This window comes from Cottoperca gobio, chromosome 4, assembly GCF_900634415.1.
Source record: "Cottoperca gobio chromosome 4, fCotGob3.1, whole genome shotgun sequence".
Classification (NCBI taxonomy): Eukaryota; Metazoa; Chordata; class Actinopteri; order Perciformes; family Bovichtidae; genus Cottoperca; species Cottoperca gobio.
The window spans coordinates 7102391-7120955 of NC_041358.1; the positions used below are offsets into that span (position 1 = coordinate 7102391).

Consider the following 18565-nt stretch of genomic DNA (forward strand, 5'->3'; position numbering starts at 1 on the left):
TGTTGCTGTCGCCTGATTACACTGTGAGTCTGCAGCTGCTGCTTGTGGACTATAAAGAGCTGTGTTTTAATTCAGTGCACAAACGACAAGACAATGAGATAAACCTCAGCGCAGTAGTTTTATATAATAAACCAAATATCAGGAGCAACATTTCAGTCACGTGTCCATCGAATGTAAGTCCAATATTCTGTCTCCTTTTAGCAATAGTTTGGTCTCCACCAACTCCTGAGACAAATATCTCAGGAGTTAAAGCTAAAGTTCTTTTTAGCTGCTAAATGCTCCTCTACTTTCACCTGCTAGTCTCTAGAGATCTATCTGCTGTTTGCTGCTGAGAACAGGTGGAAGAAGTACTTAAGTAAAAGTAGTTCATCATTTTAAAATGGCAGCTGGTGATGGTGGAGATATGTATAACTACCGCTCAATAATCAATAAAGCCTCATCTTATTTTAACTTGTGAAAATACATCATAATGTATTTGTTAATTACATTTTGCATTATTAATCTGAATGCATCATTGTGTGGAATATTCTGAATCTGCATAATAACTAACTGACTGAGTAAAAGGATGTACTGAAGTACAGTACCTGAGTTTCTCCCCCCCCCTGGTGCTGGGCAGATGGCGTCCGGTGGGTTCATCAGAGCGTGTTCGATGGAGATGCTAAAAAGCTCCGTGGAGCTCTAGCGTCGGGGATAACTCTCTGTGGGTTTGTTACTTTGAGTGACACTTTTCACATTAGGGGAGACCAGGTTTGGTTGGCACACTTTTCACTCTCTGCCGTATTTCTCTGGCATCACTCACAATATTCTAACCATCTGCAAATGAAAGGTTGAGGTCTCAGGGATTAATACGTATGTGTTAATGTGCACAAATGTTTTCTTAAATTAGGTGATTCATGATTAGTCATGTTGTGCATTTCTGCCAACCACCATCACAGGGTTGGTGCACAATGTTAAAATACTATAATTACAAGAAATGAAACCAATAGAGCCAACTTTGTGATGAAATGTTAGCCAGCTGCCATCCACACATCACAGACTGTCTAATTACTAGAAGTAATACATGTCCAATACCTCTATCTAACAGTTTTATAATAGCCTATGTTTAGACTACAGACCACCTTTTTTCTTTTGATACTATAAAACTGAAATGTTACCCTCACCAAAAAAGTGAAACTTTTTAACAAGAAACTTTCTGTGACCTTCAAAAGACCAGAAAATAGCAGAGTGCCAACCAACCCTGGTCTCCCCTATATGTAGCGTTAATTGTTCATATAAAAATGTCTTTAAATGTCTCATTTAATGTTGGGTTTGCATATTTGGTGGCCCCTGGTGGCCCTTAGCAGCTGCTTGGATACAGTTATTTATTCCAACCAAATCATAGATTCAGTTGGACTTCTTTATATTTGTGTTCCCTGCTGCCCTGGCAGCTCAGCCTCATGCGGACAGATCTGTGGATAGACTGACTGGCACGGGTTATGGTTGATTTAATTGGTGGCAGACCACAGGACAGTCAGAGTGGCTTTATCAACACATGAGCAGTGATAACAGCAGCATGTGTGTCTCCCTGCACACTCTGCTGGCTGCAGATCCACTCACACTCATTAGGTGCTGAGGTTTGCCAGCCAGTGGAATAAAAACAGGCCAAAGCAGGGTGTTGATGGTGCTGATGGGGATGTTTCTGCCTAAGGGAGGTGATGGGGGAGGGGTGGAGGAGGTGGTGGTAGGGGCCTGTGAAACGTCAGACACAACATAAAGGCATTGCCACGTAATTACGGGGCTCTCTTTCATTTAGTAGAGAGAGAGAGAGAGAGAGAGAGAGAGAGAGAGAGAGAGAGAGAGAGAGAGAGAGAGAGAGAGAGAGAGACTATAGGTTCCAATAGCCTGGAGGTGCGGCGGTAACGTCCTGCCTCCCCGCGCCTAGCTGCCGCTGAGCAAGCTTTGCGCGCACACGGAGCTCCGCGCATCTGGTCGTCATCAGCAGCAGCAGCTCTTCCTGCTCAGATGTGACTCAACCAGAGTGGGAAGACAGCTTCTTCTTCTACTCAGAGGACTCGTGTGAAAAACTTCTCTCTCCTTTTCGCTCTCAGACAGCAGGACAAGCTGATGTTTTTCTTGTTTCTCCGTTGACGCGCGCCACTGGATGGATTGTCTGTAAAGGGTTTGATCGGGAAAAGCAGGCGAGGAGAAAACTTTGCTGAAGTTTGTTTGAGCCCTGCGCGGCTGATCTGGATGTGAGCGGATCTGCGTTCTGCTCGGAAGAACCGAGTCTCTCTCTCTGTCTCTGTCTCTGGCTGGTTTCTGGAGGCGCTGCTCGGACGTTGCGCTTTGCATGCAAGGATCTTCTTCTTGTGGTTCTTCTCTTTCTTCTTATTACCGCTGCGTTTCCCCCCGCTGTACCCCACTTGCGTCATGACTTCTAGCTATGCACATGTAATGGACAGGCAAGCCTCGATATCAAACCGGCTGGAGAGTCCGATCACGTCTAACCTGGACAACCTGCAAGCCAAAAAGAACTTCTCGGTCAGCCACCTGTTGGATCTGGAGGAGGCCGGGGAGATGGTCGGCACCCAGGCGGACGAGAGCGTCGGGGAGGCGGGGAGGAGTATGCTGGAGTCTCCGGGGATGACCAGCGGGAGCGACACGAACCAGCAGGAGAGTAAGTGAAAAGCACACCGAACTGAAGTCTTGGACTGAGCAGAAGAGATCAAAAACAACTTTTAAATATTGTGACCAAAATATTAAAATTCCTCTATAGTTTGTTTTAGTGCAAAACTACGAGTTGCTAGTCTCGATCCCGGAAAATACTACAACTTTCACACAAATGTAGTTCTAATGACCAGCTGAAAACTAAAGTCATTTGTTTTCATTATGTTCTGGCATGTGTCCGCGTGCAGAGCGCATGAATGGAGCTCTGCAGAAAGCAGCGCGCATGGAAAGGATTCCTTTAGTGAGTTTTGGCAATGCATCATCCCTGACGGCCTCCCCCTCAAAACGGCCATTAATTTACCATTAACACTTTGATGTCAGTGAGGTATGGTGATGTTGGTGGACATGGTCAATGCAGTATCCTTGCTAGTCAAACTTGGGGGGTAATAAATCTCTTTCTCAAGACGTAAATGAGACAACATTTCTTTATCTTTTTATTTTTAAGAGGAAAAAAATCGAGTAAACATTATTACATTTATTTTTAAAATACTAAGAGATGGTCACATGATGACTGTATCGCGTGCATGATAGTTTAATGCTAAACATCTGTATTAATGTATGACTAAATAATGATAAAAGCCCCTTTTTTTCAAACACCAGCGCAAAATTGAGGCCGATCTAAGCCGAGTTTGGTGAGCTAAGAAGCGGGTACTGGTCACTGAGCTGCCGCTGGCGACCCAACGTGAAAATCAGAACTTCTATTTCCAACTTTATAGTATTACAATGTGCCGCTGTGTGCATGGAAGTTAACTAAAACTCAGATAAACCCGCCGCTCGCCCTCTCTGGCTCACCGTTGAGAGAGTAAATAAACGCTCCCTCCTTCCTCCTCCTCCTCCTCTTCGTCTGCTCAAAGGGCCATTTGCAGCGGCTGACAGAAACGTTATAGGCTTTAATGAGTGTTATTGTTAGTTTTTTAAAAGGCTAAAAATCGTGTGAGAAATATGCGGGAGGAAGTCCCAGGGTCACGTCGTTAATTCGCGGTTATTTTCGTCCTGTCAAACACTTTCAGAATATCGGAGCCTAATCATTTGTCATAATTACCGCGCGTGTCCTCGCGCCAACAATTAAGGATTAAAATAACAGCATCTCATCGCATCTTAAATTGTTGAGAGATGACTTTACAAGGAAGGGTTTAGAAAACAAATATTGTTTTGATAAGTAAAAACATTTGTGCTGTTTTATTGCGTAAATAATAATGAGGAATTACAGCGTTATCGACAGATTTACGCAAGAAATAGAAATAATGACACGTGATGATCATGTCATCAGGCCTACATTTTATTTTTCCGATTTACTGACAGAAACGTGAAAGTAACAGCTGCTCTACATTTTATTCTACTTTACAACTTGCCATTGATAGTACCCAAATTAATCATGACAAAATAAAACATTTCAAAGTAAAATAGTAAAAATTTAAATATAGGTTTTTTTTCCTGTTTTATTATCAATAACATCTCCTGTCGTGAAACAGTTTTGACAGGACTAATTGACTTTCATTGTAATTACACGTGTTTGCACTCTCGAGCTGCACGATGATGATGATGATGATGATGATAATGATGATGGTGATGGTGACAGGAATGGCTTTGATTAGCTGCTTTAAATGTCACCCTGCTACTTTAATTAAAAGCTTCCCAAGGCCAAACCGCCGCTCCGGCTCTGCGCGACTATTAAAAGAAACACAGTGAGAGAGTTCCGTCTTTGGGACATTTGGATTTTATATTTTACACAGTTGTCCACTTGAAACCGAACTCAAAATGAAACACTTGGATCCGTCATCAATAAAATCTAATTTGAGGCTCGTAAAAAAGTTAGTTAAGTTTAAATTAGATAGCTAATTTTGTCCGTCAGACTTTCCGTACCACATTTTCACTGCGCTAATAAAAAATAAAAAATAAAAACAACTTAAGTAAATTATTGCATACATACAGGAACAATATATCCACTATTTTTAGTCGTAGTGGTTTTTAATGCTTTAGTTGCTCTTCAAATGCTTCGAATCTAAATGTAAATCTTGAACTCCTCAATCATATTTAATAACTAACTTTATGTCATTTTAATACATATTTTTCACCTCACTGACAGCAGATAAACCTCATTTTGTTGTCGCACTTTTCTGCGTCTGTAACGTCATCAAACGGGCTGGCGGACTGATGAAGTGCGTCATGATCTTCATTTGAACCTCCAGCCTGCAGAGCGCCTGTGTTTGGGGAAAACTATGCGCGGTCTGTCGCTGGTTAGCCATGTGCGGCTGCCATCAGCGTTTACAGCCGCACTTTAACTGCGTCCTCTTCACTCTGAATTTTCCTCGATTTACCAAATGGTCCCAAACTGTACAGACTGCAGAGCTGCTGCACTGATTTATAGCAAACTGATTCATACAAGATGGAAGTTAGAGGAGAGATTTTTGTTTGGTTGGATAAAATATTTCCTCATAAATACATTCAGAACTGCATGAATGTGATTTATTTACAAACACCTCATCTTTATGTGAGCTCAGTTTGAAATGATTGATGCCACAGAGGTGAGATTTCTTTAAATCCTTAGAAAGAGAGAAATATTGTTATTTTTAGGCAAAGCAACTTTCTGCATTTAGCAGATTTAATTGCAGGTAAATGTGCTTTAAATACAAAGGGTATGGCAGTATTATGTTCAAAAGAATGGATTGTAATAATATAATACTAAAAATGCAACCATAAATCATCCACTTATCTGGCAGCTGGAATCTTACTTTACAGATTTATATTTTACATCCAAAACCCAATAAATTAGTTTAATATTTTTTATTTCAATGGTTTTAATCTGTTGATGTTCCACACCCGGGGTCAGGAGTCAAGACTCCCACAGAGGGGAGGCAAGATAAATCGGAAAAATCACAAAAGGATTAACAGGATTAGGAAGAAGAAGAAAAAGATTTCTGCTTTGCAAAATTCAGTTTATTTTTCCTGATTGTATTTTTAATCCTTAAGTCTTTTAAAGAGCAAAACAAAACACAAACAAAAGGACATGCCTCTCCACAAACACAAAGAAAAGAGGAACAAAGAGAGTAAACAATAATTAAAAAAGCAAAACAACCTTAGCTTATTTTCTTTAAGTAATTATAGTTTTACATCTTTTGGTCGCTGAAAAGTCAAGACTGATGAGTCGTATTTGATTTTAATAAACGTTGAAAGGCCAAAAACAATGTGAGCAGCTTATTTTAAACTTCTCAACAATACATGAGGCTGCAGCTGATAACACCTACAACTCATCAATCATTTATCAGTCTAAAGAAATGAAAATGATCCCTTTTACTTTAGATGTTAAAGTACATTCCACTGTCAAGTATATTAAGTAAATTAGTATTAAAAATAAATTGATATCGGTAGTTTGACCCGGGTTTCCTCTTTTGGTCTGCTGTTCATTTGTATCATTAGCTCATCATCAGCTGTAAAAAGTGGAAAAACTCTGCATCTCAAAAAGGGTCCCGAGATAAAAGTGAAAGATCACGGGATGATCGAATTAAAAAACAACCAGACTTGTTTTTTCTTTCATGCTAAATTTTCTTGACTTTTCCCTAATTTGAGCTTTTTTCATGGTGAAATATTGAATGAACTCATCCGGCCTGTAAATCTATTTTGGTCAAACTGTTCAAAAACTAAACAGTGTTTAAAACACAAGCTAATATTTGGGGTCTCATATATATATTGCTTTATCTAAGAGGTCTCTCTGTTCTGTATATTTAAAGCAGCAGATAAGCAGAGTTTACATTGAGTTTGCTCTCAGCTGTCTCCTGATTGGCTGAGAGTGCAGGGGGGGAAGCTTTTCTCTCATTAGACAACAAAACAAACAGGCTCAGTGTTGACACGCTGCAGCATCTGCTTCATGACACATGAGTGTGTGACACTGAGCGAGGTGTGTGTTTGTGTGTGTAGAAGAAGTAAAAGCAGTATTACCTCGAATAGTTAAACTCAGATACAAAACTTTTACCTGAACACAACAAAGCTTTCTGACAGTGATGGAAGGAGGACTCACATCTGTGACTGGAGTAAAATACAAGTGGAAAAACCTCGACATTTCTACGAAGAATTCCGTTTCACAAACTCCTTTATTACATCAGCTAAAACGTAACGCTGCAGAGATTGCATTTTATAATCAATATATGGACAAAATACTCATACTAAATATGTTTTCCTTACAATAACACAACCTAGTTCATGTGACAGTTTTTCAACCAGTTTTATGAAAAATATGAGGAAAAAAGAAAACATTCACTATCATTGTGTGAACGCCCAACAACGCACAACCAAACTGCAGACACATTTGGACGGGTCACATTTATCTAAGAAGAACTCTAAAAAATACTTTTTGAGTTTTCAACGGTTTGTAACAAACAACTAACGTGAGGTTGATTTAATACTGCTCTCTGTTTTGCATAGAGACAAGATTTTTACATGCCAAGAGTTATTATTTTATTTATGTTGAATATAAAGTCTGAATCTGCAAAATAACTTGTTATTCCAGCTGCCAGATAAACGTGGTGCAGCGGAAAATAAAAAGATTTCTCTCTGAAATGTAGGAAGTCTCTCAACATCAAAATACTTAAATAAAGTTTATGAAGCTCTTAACTGCACAACATAACATGAGTGAATAGTAACTTCCCACCTCTCTCTATGAGTGTGAAGCTGCAGATTGTGAAGTGTGTGTGTGTGTGTGTGTGTATGTGCGTGTGTGTGAGTGTGTAATTACACAGGATGATCACAGTCTGTTTTCCGATGTGAAAGTGTTATTTCGTGGTCTTGCTGTGGAGCCACAACATCACTGGTTCCACCCTGCAGGAGCGTTTAGACCGAACAGCACACACTGAGCAACTGGAAGGTGCAAAACGGATAACATATTTATCTTTATTTGTTAGCTGGTACATGTGTCTGTATGTTGGTTAATTAAGCTGTGGATTAAGCCACAAGTGGGTTGTTTTTGGTTGTTTTAGGATCTTAAAGAATCCCAAATGAAAACAACAACATGTCTTCTTACATAACGTTAGTATTATCTCTATATGTCGATAGTTTTGCTTATATTTGTCCACGTTTTGAGATAGCCGTCTCTGACATTTCTCCCTAAATTTAGTCTGTGCTGCTCAAAACATTACTGTGGACTCTCCGCGGAGAACACTTTCCCACAGTTACTGGAAACTGTTTCTGGAAGAAGATGTCACTGTGGAATTATTGTAATGAGCACCACACATATATCTTTTTTAACACTGCGAGACACACACTGATATTTTCACTATTTTCTGTATTTTCCTTTCATAAGATACATGTTTTTGCTTTAGTTGATGGAATATGGTTGAGAGGCAGACAGGAAGTGTGTAGAGAGTCAGAGATGCAATAAAGGTCCTCAGCCAGATTCAAAATAGAGACGTTGAAGTTTACCTGGTGCGAGTCTTAGCCGCTAGGCCACAGAGATGGCTGCCACTTATTGTACTTTCATGCACATTCACATTTTCTACTAATTCAGAGGTTTGTGTTTTGGTGAATGTGTTCTCTCTTTAAATACAGTTTCTAGGTTTTCATTAGATTTCCAGTCAGGGAAACAGTGTTCAGCGTACAGAAGTCAAAAGTAAAAGTACTCGGTAGCATCTGCAGCTCAGGCTGGTAGCATAAAGCTGCAGGTTTACAGGTTGTAGGTTTCAGGTGCTGGTTTATAAAAACAAAACAACGCAAGAATCAGACAAAGATCCGCACACTGCATTACTACTCTTAATTGTGCCATGTTTCAATCTAACAGATATCTTCGTCAGGCCTATTAATAATCTCTGTTAGATCGAAACATGGCACAATAAAAGTAGCTGGGAGCTTTTTAGAAAGTGTGCGCATTGTTTGTCTGATTCTTGTAAAATAATTTAAAGTTGCATTGGACAAAAGTGTTCAAGTAAATGCAATGTTATGCTTACTTAAAATATATATATATTAATGTGTAAGCAGTATTTTAATGCTAATTAAAAATAATTTGTATCCTATTGGGTAGTTTAATTATTACAATGCACAATGTAAAAAAAGAAAAACTTAAACAAAAAAGAGCGAGTACGCTGCTTCTTTTAGATTTTTTTTTTTTAAACTGTACTAACAATATATTAATAATATATAATAATATAACAATATACCACCAGGCATTAAAATTTGGATGAGTGTCTATGTCGCATTCTTTAATGCTCTGCTTTTATTGTCATTTCTGATTGAAGTCTGAGGAGGCAGCATCTTTTCAGAACAGCCCGCAGCAGCAGTTGTTGCATTAATGCAGGAAGCTCTATTTATTATTAAAATGTGATGTGGGCTGACACGGGGCTTTTTCTTATTTTATTGTACCTCCTCCGGCAAAGTGTCTGTAGCTACAAACTACAAGGACCTCAAGTCTTATTATTGTTACATAACATCACCTTCTTCTTCTTCTTCTTCTTCTCCCTGTAGATGAACAGATGAACACGGAGGAGAAGAAGAAGAGGAAGCAGCGCAGGAACAGGACCACCTTCAACAGCAGTCAGCTCCAGGCTCTGGAGAGAGTGTTTGAGAGGACACACTACCCCGACGCCTTCGTCAGGGAGGACCTGGCCCGCCGGGTCAACCTCACCGAGGCCAGAGTACAGGTATGTATGGGGGCTTCGCTGCGAAACAAAACACAAAGAAATGTGATGATTCCCTCAGACCTCCAGAGTCATTCTAAACTTCAACCACAGACTATTTTCTTTTACCAAATAAAACCCTAATTCCTATAGTGTTAAGGTTTTCCTGCAGCAGCAGTGATTTATCAGACAGGTTCAAACTTTGATGAAAGAAGAAGAAGAAGCCATAAAACTCATCAGAAGTAGGAAGAGGCTTGTGGTTATTATACTGTAAACCACTTTGACTGCAAGGACACAAAAAATAAACAGGTTTTTATAAACACTCAGACACTCCCTGTATTACTTGGTACATCAAACATAGTTCTTGAGGTTTTGGCACCCCAGTGGGAGTTAATGAATCCTTGTGCACAACATGATTTATTAAATGATTTATGAACAGCTTTGTTTGTATTAAAAGCAGGACCCGCATGTTATTGGAGAGAGGTTTTATATGAGGACATGCAGTCACAAAGCAGGACATTTTCCTTCATCATCTGTTAGCTCTTACAAGTTAATAATCCCACTTTGTGGTTCGTAGTTATCAGGGCCTATTCATATGTTTAGATTTTCTGTTATGGGGTTTCAGAGGAACTGATAAGAACGCCTTACAAACTTCCTCGATCACACTTGTGTTATCTTTTCAATGAACGCTGATAGTGTCGAGTCTGTGAGCAGTTTGTAAACTCCCCAAAGGGACTGGATGTGATCACAAAAGTGGATGTAGGGATGTGTAATTTCCTCAACGCTTTACAGATCAGTGATAAACGGCTAATGTACAACACATGAGGGCTGCAGCACAACAGGAGCTAAATATGTGTATAGGCCAAATGAGTGAGATCCCACCTCCAAATGTCATCAATTAAACAACCTCGAATACCAAATTCATTCTTTGGGAAATTGTAGTAGTGGGTGTATGTAGGCATAATAATGTCATGGTTTCTTCATCCAGTCATTACAGGGCATTCCATTAGCTGCCTTCGTTTCTGTATGAATTATTCTGTGTTTTTAATTCATTATAATAATAACCTTTAGTTCCACTGAAAGAGAGCTGAGACTGATGTATGGCTGTCTTAAGGCTTCATCTTTAACAACAACATGAGGAATAAACACAGCAGCTAAAGAATGAAATAACTTATAGTCACCAGAAGACAATTCTGGTCTCTGTAACATTGCCCGTCGCTGCCTAGTGCTTTGATTCATATTCTCTTCATAACCTCAGGAGGTGGGTGCTGTCGCTACCTCACCAGCCAACGAGGAGCGCAAGTAACACAATCCTGCTCACATGAAAGCTCATGTGCAGAAACATGTTGTTGAAATAAAAAAGATTCTTCCTGTTAGTCAGCTGGTGTTGCTGAGTTTTTTTTTCTCATACACATTCCTCTCTCTTCCCGTATTGGGTGTAGTGTAGAGAAAAAAAATCCCCCTCAAAAACTGTAAAAAGATAAATTAAAAAAAGACAAATTGTCACCCGCAAATCAAAATGTGTTGCTTTTTTCCAACAACATATGAATACATTTTTTTTTTTTTGCTCTATGTTATGTAAGCAGAACATCTCTGCAGGCTGCGTACAGCTCCATCATGCTCTACCAATCAGATTGCTAGGGAAACCTATTTGTGGCCTGACAGACAAAACCTAGGGAAATAAAGTCCACAAATACATCAGCATTTATGTAATCTGATTTTCTTTCCTCAGGATTGTAAAAGATATCAAAAAGGACATTGATTACAGAAATGTTGCTTAGTCACTCAAACAGCGACTGTAAAAGTGAGAGGAAGAAAACTGTGACTTTCAAAAGGGAAAATATGCTCTTAGTTGTACGGGATAAACTTTGAAATGAGACGGATTCTCTACTTATAAGTAGCTCAAGAAAAGTTAATAAAACCTTTCTTGTAAATACATTCAGGCCTTTGCACTTGTTTAATAACGATACGAGTTATAACTATATGACTCAATAAATAATGCATTTACTGCAGATTAATATGCAGATATAATGCTTTTGTTGGTGTATTTTAATTGCCTGTTTTCTGAACACAACAGTGAAAGTATTTGTTCTGTGGGCAGAGAGAGAGGGAAAGAGGAAACAGTGAAGTTGGAGGGAGAGAAGCAGCACATCTGTGAATAATGTGTAGCAGAGAGCGATGCTTTGATAAAAGAGACTTAGGGCTCATTCCTGAGGCTGTGCGTCAGCGAACAACGAGCCCATGTGAGCGCCCACAACATCTCATAATGGATTTGATTTCACAGCAAGGAACAACATTAACACCCCCCGAGTCACTGCGTCATCTGTTTCAGGATGTTGAGCGCTGTGTGTGTGTTGCTTTGATTTGTTTTTTTGTTGAATATTTAAGATTTGTTTTCAGATTCTTATTGTCTTTGTTCCTTTATTTGACTTCACATTGTACAGATAAACATGAACCTTAGCGAGTTTAACCCTCTGATGAAGACTATGAGAGGTGGTTGAAAACTCCAGAAACGCTAGTTGGTGGAGCTTCGAGTTGAGTTTATTTTGTCACACGATTAAAGAGCATACCGGGGAGCAAAGCAACATTTTGCACTCCACTATGGTTTGTTAAGGGTCATTTGTTTTACCCTTTAAAGTGATTGGTTCTAGACACATTGTTTCTGATTGTTCTGCATATAATGTGAATGCAAAGCCTCCACACTTCGTACTGCTTTGGCACTGGAGGTAAAATGTTTGTTGCTGATTCATCCAATGGAAACTCTGCACTCCTGACAATACTGTGGCTGCACTGCTCCACACTCATGGAAATATTCTAGATGTCTTTTTCATCATTTTCCATCTAAGTTAGTGCTGAACATGTGGAACTTTGAATTTGAACGCTTCCTTAAAGAGCTGTAATGATTGTAGTGTCCACAGAGGTTACATTTTTATTTATTTTTAAAGTAGGAAAAGTGGCTTTTTTCCCCTTTTAAATGTAAAGCACATTGAGTTTATTTTTAATGAAATGTGCTCTATGGATAAAGGCTCCTGGCCGTGCCTTTATGATGAGACCTTTTTCATCAGGTTGTCTTCTCTTCTGATCCCAGGTTTGGTTCCAGAACAGGAGAGCTAAGTTCCGCAGGAACGAGCGCGCCATGCTGGCCAGCAAAAACGCCTCGCTCCTCAAATCTTACTCGGGAGACGTGACGGCGGTGGAGCAGCCAATCGTACCGCGTCCTGCACCACGCCCAAACGACTACCTGTCCTGGGGCAGCGCTGCCCCCTACAGGTAGAGTCCTCTCCGCTCTCTCACCTGACATCACCCAGTAACCTCACATTCACAACCCAACAACACACCCTGTTTACACACTGCTGCTTCTGCACTAACGCCTCTGTTAACACTCTGAACACAAGGGAAAGACACTAAATGTTTCAAGTATCAACAGTAAAGTAAAGTTATTGTGAAGAAGTGTAGAGTTTAGCTTTGCTGTTGGAAACCTCATATCTCTAGTTTCGATATTTGAATGCTTTTAGTTTAGTTGAAGTGGGAAGAAAAGAGAGAGACAAAGAAATAGGAGATAATATGGGAAAGAAGGAAGGAATGAAGCTTCCTTCATTCCTTCCTTCTTTCCCATATTATCCCATATTATCCATATCCCATATTATCTCCTATTCTTTTCTAAAGCCACAAGGGACATTAAGAAGAAATCAGGAGAAAAGTAAATAAATGACGGAGAGAAAGGAGGAAGGAAACAAGGAAAGAAGGGACTGACGTGAGACAGGGAGGAGGAAAGAAACAAGTAAGACATAAAGAAACAAAGGACAGAATAAGGAAATAAGATGAGGAAAAGGAAAGTTATATGAAAGCATGTCGATTATATGACTATATATCTCATATTGGATGTAAAATCTCAAACTGCAATTAGTTGAATGCAGTGGAGTAAAACAAGTCTACCTACAGTACCCCAAACTGTACTTCACTACTGACTTACCTCTCCTCTGCTTCCTGCTGCAGAAAGTGTCTCCAGATGAACAAGCACAAGCTGATACCACAATAACCACATGTTACCACCGTAACACACACACACACACACACACACACACACACACACACACACACACACACACACACACCCACCCACACACACACACACACACACACTGGCACTGCTTTCTGTTATTGTTTCATTTCCTCCTCCTCTTCTTCCTGCACATACTCCTCATACTTCCTCCGACCATCTTCATCTCTTCTGATCCACCTGAACTCAAACTAGCGGGCTGAAGGTCATCACACAGTTTACTGTGTATTGTTACAAGTCTGCTCTCTTTCTATATGTTTCCTATTGTCATCAAATCTCATGCTCAGACACAAACCAACAATGTCTCAGTACTTACCTGAATTCAAGAAGATGTAAATCTTCAAAAACAGCTCACAAATATAAAGTTTCACCAAACAGGAAACAGAGAGTTTGTTGGGGACAATGTTCAGTGGTGGATGAATTCATATTTGGTGCTCTAGTGAGTATTTGTGGCAGCAGGACGGTGAATGTGGGATTGAGTCAGAATGTGTTCTTGGTAATGAAGGAACATGTCACCCAGTGCAGCAGTGTGGCTCATTGAAGTGTTGTTAAACTATTAAAAACACTTCAATGGAGCTGTAAGACACAGAGGAAGAGGATATATCAAGCTCTGACACACAATACTTGTTAGGAGATACATACATTGTTGGTTTTTGTCTTTTTCTATTGGGATGTGTTGACAAAAGGAAAAATACAAAATAACTCCAGACTTGCTTTAAACATTGTTCCAACTATAGACAACGTAAGTCTGGTTAACTTTTTATTTCAGCATCCTGTAAAACAGAGTTGTGTTGCAACTTATTGACACAATGACTCTCAGACATGAAGCTGTATAAAATACTTCCATGTGCAAATATTCTTGTTAATATGCTAATTTAACAAAAAAACAGTCTGTTCAGCATTATGTTTCCCCCTAAATCTATTTAGTAAATGCAAATTAAATGTATATTAATACAGTTCCTAAAAGAAGCAGAAGATTCCCAATTTACCTTTTTACTCAAGTAAACTTTTAAAAGCCAAACTTTTACTTGTATTCCCCCGCTGTGATATTACAGGATTTTGTGGTCGCTTTGGCCTAACAACAAAACTCTTACTTTACTTAATTTACTTTTTTTGCACAAACTGCTGCGCTGACATACAAAGTGCAAAACATTAAATCACAAGCTCAGCCCTCCGTGTACATCGCAGTTGACTGTTTTATGCTTTCCAGTGAGTGATTAAAATATCTAAAGTTTGATGTATTGAATACAAACACAGACAGATTTACTGTAGTGTAAAATCAGGTTTGAAACCACATTATCTTCTTATTATAGTATTAATCTGAATTTAGATAGCTAGTAGATGAGGGCTTTAATTTTGAAAATCCACATGAGAATGTCCTAAAAATATCTTAGTGACACTGGTCTGCTTTTAATCACAAGTGAAATCGGTCTGTGGCAACAGGAAGTTTCCTTCTAATTTTAATCTGAATTTAGAGGGAAGATGTGACATTTTAGAGGGCTTTGGTTTTGAAATTCCCCATCAGAATGTCCTGATATTCTCTGAGTGACAATAAGATGCAGCCAGAGAAGTGCCACCCTGCATCATCTCAAATACTTACTTCTGTGTAAGTTGCAACAAATCTGAAAACTCTTCTTCTTGATAGGGAACGTTTAACAGCATTGTATTATTATAAAATGCAGCAATGATTGATGAACATAAACAATGTTGCCATACATGGTGCATTACCTATTGTGATACAGTTGATTTCCTGTAAATTTGCATCCTAAAATTAGGAATATAGCATTTATGTTCAGCAAGAGTTATCTGTCAAATGCAATCTAAAGACTAAATTGTAGTTTTTTGGCAATAATATTAAATCCTAACGGTAATGATTTTTGGATTTTTTGTCATCTTCTCTTTAAGTTTTGTACATTGAAACTCTGGTATGAAAATTAAGTCATAAAATACTGTAGTAAAAGATCGGAGTCTGTCCTCCATTGCTGTTAGAAAGCTTTGCTTTGTTCATCACAATTGACGTGGATACTCTCTGACTTTTCTTTTTCTGTCTCTATACTCTGCTGTGTTTTGCTGCTGTCTCTCCTGCAGCCATTTTCCTACACTGCATATATAACAGTCCTTTCTTGCACATATCTAACTCCAAACTCTCAAATTGTGTTGAATAAAAACACCCTTTTCCTCGCCCTCAGTCCCATCACTCCCCTCTGTCAGCATGAGCAGGGCGGGCCCAGATCCTGTGACCCTCCTGACGAGGTGATAATGTGAAAACAAACCGTATTAAATCCACTGTTGACCCCTGTGACCCCTGTCTGCTACACTACACCAGATAATGAACGCTACACAGAGGGACAGAGCTCTACTGGGCAACATTTTTTGTGACTCTGGTTACATTGGTCATGATTTACAGTAATCCTCCGTTATGAAACTCGGTGTAAAATGTCAAACCCTGCGGCAAACTCTCTGAGAGCTTTTTGGCCGGACGCTGAGCAGCGAGGGAAATCTTTTTGTGAAGCAGGAATAATACAATGTGGAACACGCTAATGTGGTGCTAACACTTCACTGTGTATTATCCTAAAGCTGGTATCCGATGCCGGAGGGGGGGCCAGTGCGAGTGCCACAGAAAATGCTGCCCTCAGAGAACAAGTACGCATTCACTTTACTACATTCAGTTATTTTCTTGTTAAAGAAAACTTGCGGTATTCTCCTTTAAAGAATAATACTGACGCTTTTACACGTTTTAGTACATTTACTGTTTTCAAATAAATTTTAAGTTGTTTTCTGATTGTATTTTTTTTATTGTGCCTTTTGTGTCAATTTTACACTTTTATTTAAATACATTTAGGTTGTTTTTGTCTTTAAAGGATCATATCAATGTTTTTGCACATTTCAACCCATTTTAAAAAGCATTAATTGAGTTTTTCATAATGTCTTCCTTTCCTCCAGCAGCCATTGGTTTCTGAACAGTAAAGTCAATAGAGACTTAAAACATGCTTGAGATAGAGAATCAGTGAGTCTGCTTTTTTATTTTTTGGTAAAATAATATAATCGTTTGGTAATGTACTAATGTACAGCTGCATTATCACACATGATACAGTTGATCCAAAGTGTTTAGCAAATAAAGCAGATTCAAAATGTAAAAGAAGAAATAAAAGAAAAACTGTTGGAATGGTTCAAGGCTGGTAAAAATGCATTTCAAATTAAATCTTCAAAAAAAGATGGAACATACCAGCGCCCTGCTGTTGTTCTCAATGTGTCTTGCTCTTCATGTTGACAGCGTTGTCCAGTACACCATATAAGGAGAATTGGAGACGACAGTGTTTTTAGATATAGATCTTTTTTCATCTTTTTGATGAATAATTTTGAAAAATAAACATTTAATCACTTGATATAAAAGTATGGCGACAGTTCACCTACAATAATCCTGTTGTGCAATAAAAACACATATATGCACATTAAAATGTAACTTAAGATCTGATTCAAGACATTAAAAAACACTTTATAAATATAAACTAGTCCATCAGACATCATAAACTAAAATGTTGCAGTAAGCAACCCACATGACTTCTTCCCATTTAAAACATTATAGTGAAATAAGATAATTGTTACCCAGCCCCTGCAAATCCTTTCTGCATGTATGTGTGCCTGAAAGCATAAATATAGACAAGAAAACTGAGGAAAAGTCATAAGAGCAGTCCGCAGTTTTGGGGCGGAAACTGAAAAAGCCCCAAAACATTGTTTGCGACAGGAGGACATCACTTCAACAACAACAAAAGCAGACAAGATATTTTTTGCCTCTGTAAATTGACTTCTGGCATGAACTGAAAACAAAAGCTGCACAAATTTATGACATTTTGGTTAACAAAAAACAAACAAGTCAATAAATCATGCAGAGAGATAAAACTATTTTGTAAAATAAAATAATGGCAAAAGAGAGATCAGTCCTAAAGAGGTGTAAAATACACTCAGTGCTTATTCAAGTAAGGATAAGAAATGGACACAAATACAACAATTCATAATCCTTCAAAGAAGAAAAAATTGCCAATCTGCCACATCATCAAACTCCATCCGTTGCTGAAGGCCCGGAGAGATGTGGCTGAAAGCTCTGGGATATAACAGTTAGAGAGCTTGGTGCTGAACATTTTATTTGTCATTTGTTTTACTTTATTAAATAAGCAACGGCAGGTTTCAATATTAAACTTTGAGCTCGGTGCGTTCTTTCAGCCAACTGATGTACCAGACTGAGAGGGGACACTTTACAACGGCAGATGTAAATTGATTGATTGATAGATTAATAGATCCAGCAGATCAGGCAACATTTTCTCACTTATGGACCGACCTAAGAATTGTTAAAAAAAAGATAGTAATAAAAACTTTAATACCTCCCTCCATAAAAAGAATATTGCTGGACAAAGCCAAACCATGTTCATCAAAGTGTTGTATAAATCCACAGCATAACAACTTCAATCTGGTGAAGATCTGGCAAATGTAGTGTGGGAGGAGAAATAGACTTTCTGTGTTTGAAGTTGAAGACTATAGAAATGTCTTTTTCCAAATCGCAAGTTAAAAGACTGAATATTCAAATTCCAAATGAAGTCAGTTATGTTTATACTGTAATAAAGTTTAAGCTGCACAGAAATGTTTAATGTAATGTGATGTACAGTCAGGTTACAATGTGCAAAAACACTGGTTAAGTTCCTTTTGGGTATTTTTGGGTCGTGTGTGTCTTAACGTCATATTTAGTCTAAATCTGTTCACATGATGAGTGATACCTGTTTTTGTTCCTTTTCATATTTCCACAGCTGCGGCTCATGCTGAGCTTCAGCTCGCTGTCAGCCACAGGTGATGTAACCTTTTCCCCTCCTCTTGTCTCTCAGCGCCATGGCCACCTACCCGCCCACCTGCTCCAACACCAACACGTCCCAGGGAATGAACATGGCCAACAGCATCGCCAACTTGCGGCTCAAAGCCAAGGAGTACAGCTTGAACCAAGTGCCCACGGTCAACTGAGAGGAGAGGCCGGGGGCTGGCGCAGGAGGGGAGGGGAACCTCTCTGCCGCTGGACCCCTGCGGACGGACACCGTCTCTGGGTTGAGCATCATCTTAAGTACCCCGGGTCATAAAGCCTCCTCTACTTTCTGGAGCAGCCTCCATGATGATACTACACCTATATGCAAATTGTTGGACACCGAGTGATTTCAGG

The 18565-nt window shown here is 39.1% G+C and overlaps 1 protein-coding gene across 3 annotated transcripts; it reads left to right on the plus strand.

The window, feature by feature from the left end:
* The first annotated feature begins 2409 nt into the window (after window positions 1-2409).
* prrx1b (paired related homeobox 1b) lies at window positions 2410-18513 on the plus strand. Of its 3 annotated transcripts, none has more exons than XM_029429977.1 (5): window positions 2410-2656; window positions 9154-9329; window positions 12394-12575; window positions 15943-16008; window positions 18240-18513. In XM_029429977.1, exons 1-5 carry the CDS (start codon window positions 2410-2412, stop codon window positions 18370-18372), a joined length of 804 nt encoding a protein of 267 aa, XP_029285837.1. In that variant the 3' UTR covers window positions 18373-18513. The 3 variants fall into 3 exon arrangements, with proteins under 3 accessions (XP_029285837.1, XP_029285839.1, XP_029285838.1); XM_029429979.1 differs by having other exon boundaries at window positions 18165-18273; XM_029429978.1 differs by lacking the exon at window positions 15943-16008.
* Window positions 18514-18565: the final 52 nt, after the last annotated feature.

What these genes read in the sequence shown, in the direction of transcription:
- prrx1b (XM_029429977.1), top strand. Translation starts at nt 2,410, where the DNA reads ATGACTTCTAGCTATGCACATGTAATGGACAGGCAAGCCTCGATATCA. An exon ending in GGCAGCGCTGCCCCCTACAG is followed by an intron (nt 12,576 to 15,942) that starts GTAGAGTCCTCT and finishes ATTATCCTAAAG; the next exon opens with CTGGTATCCGATGCCGGAGG. An exon ending in ATGCTGCCCTCAGAGAACAA is followed by an intron (nt 16,009 to 18,239) that starts GTACGCATTCAC and finishes CTTGTCTCTCAG; the next exon opens with CGCCATGGCCACCTACCCGC.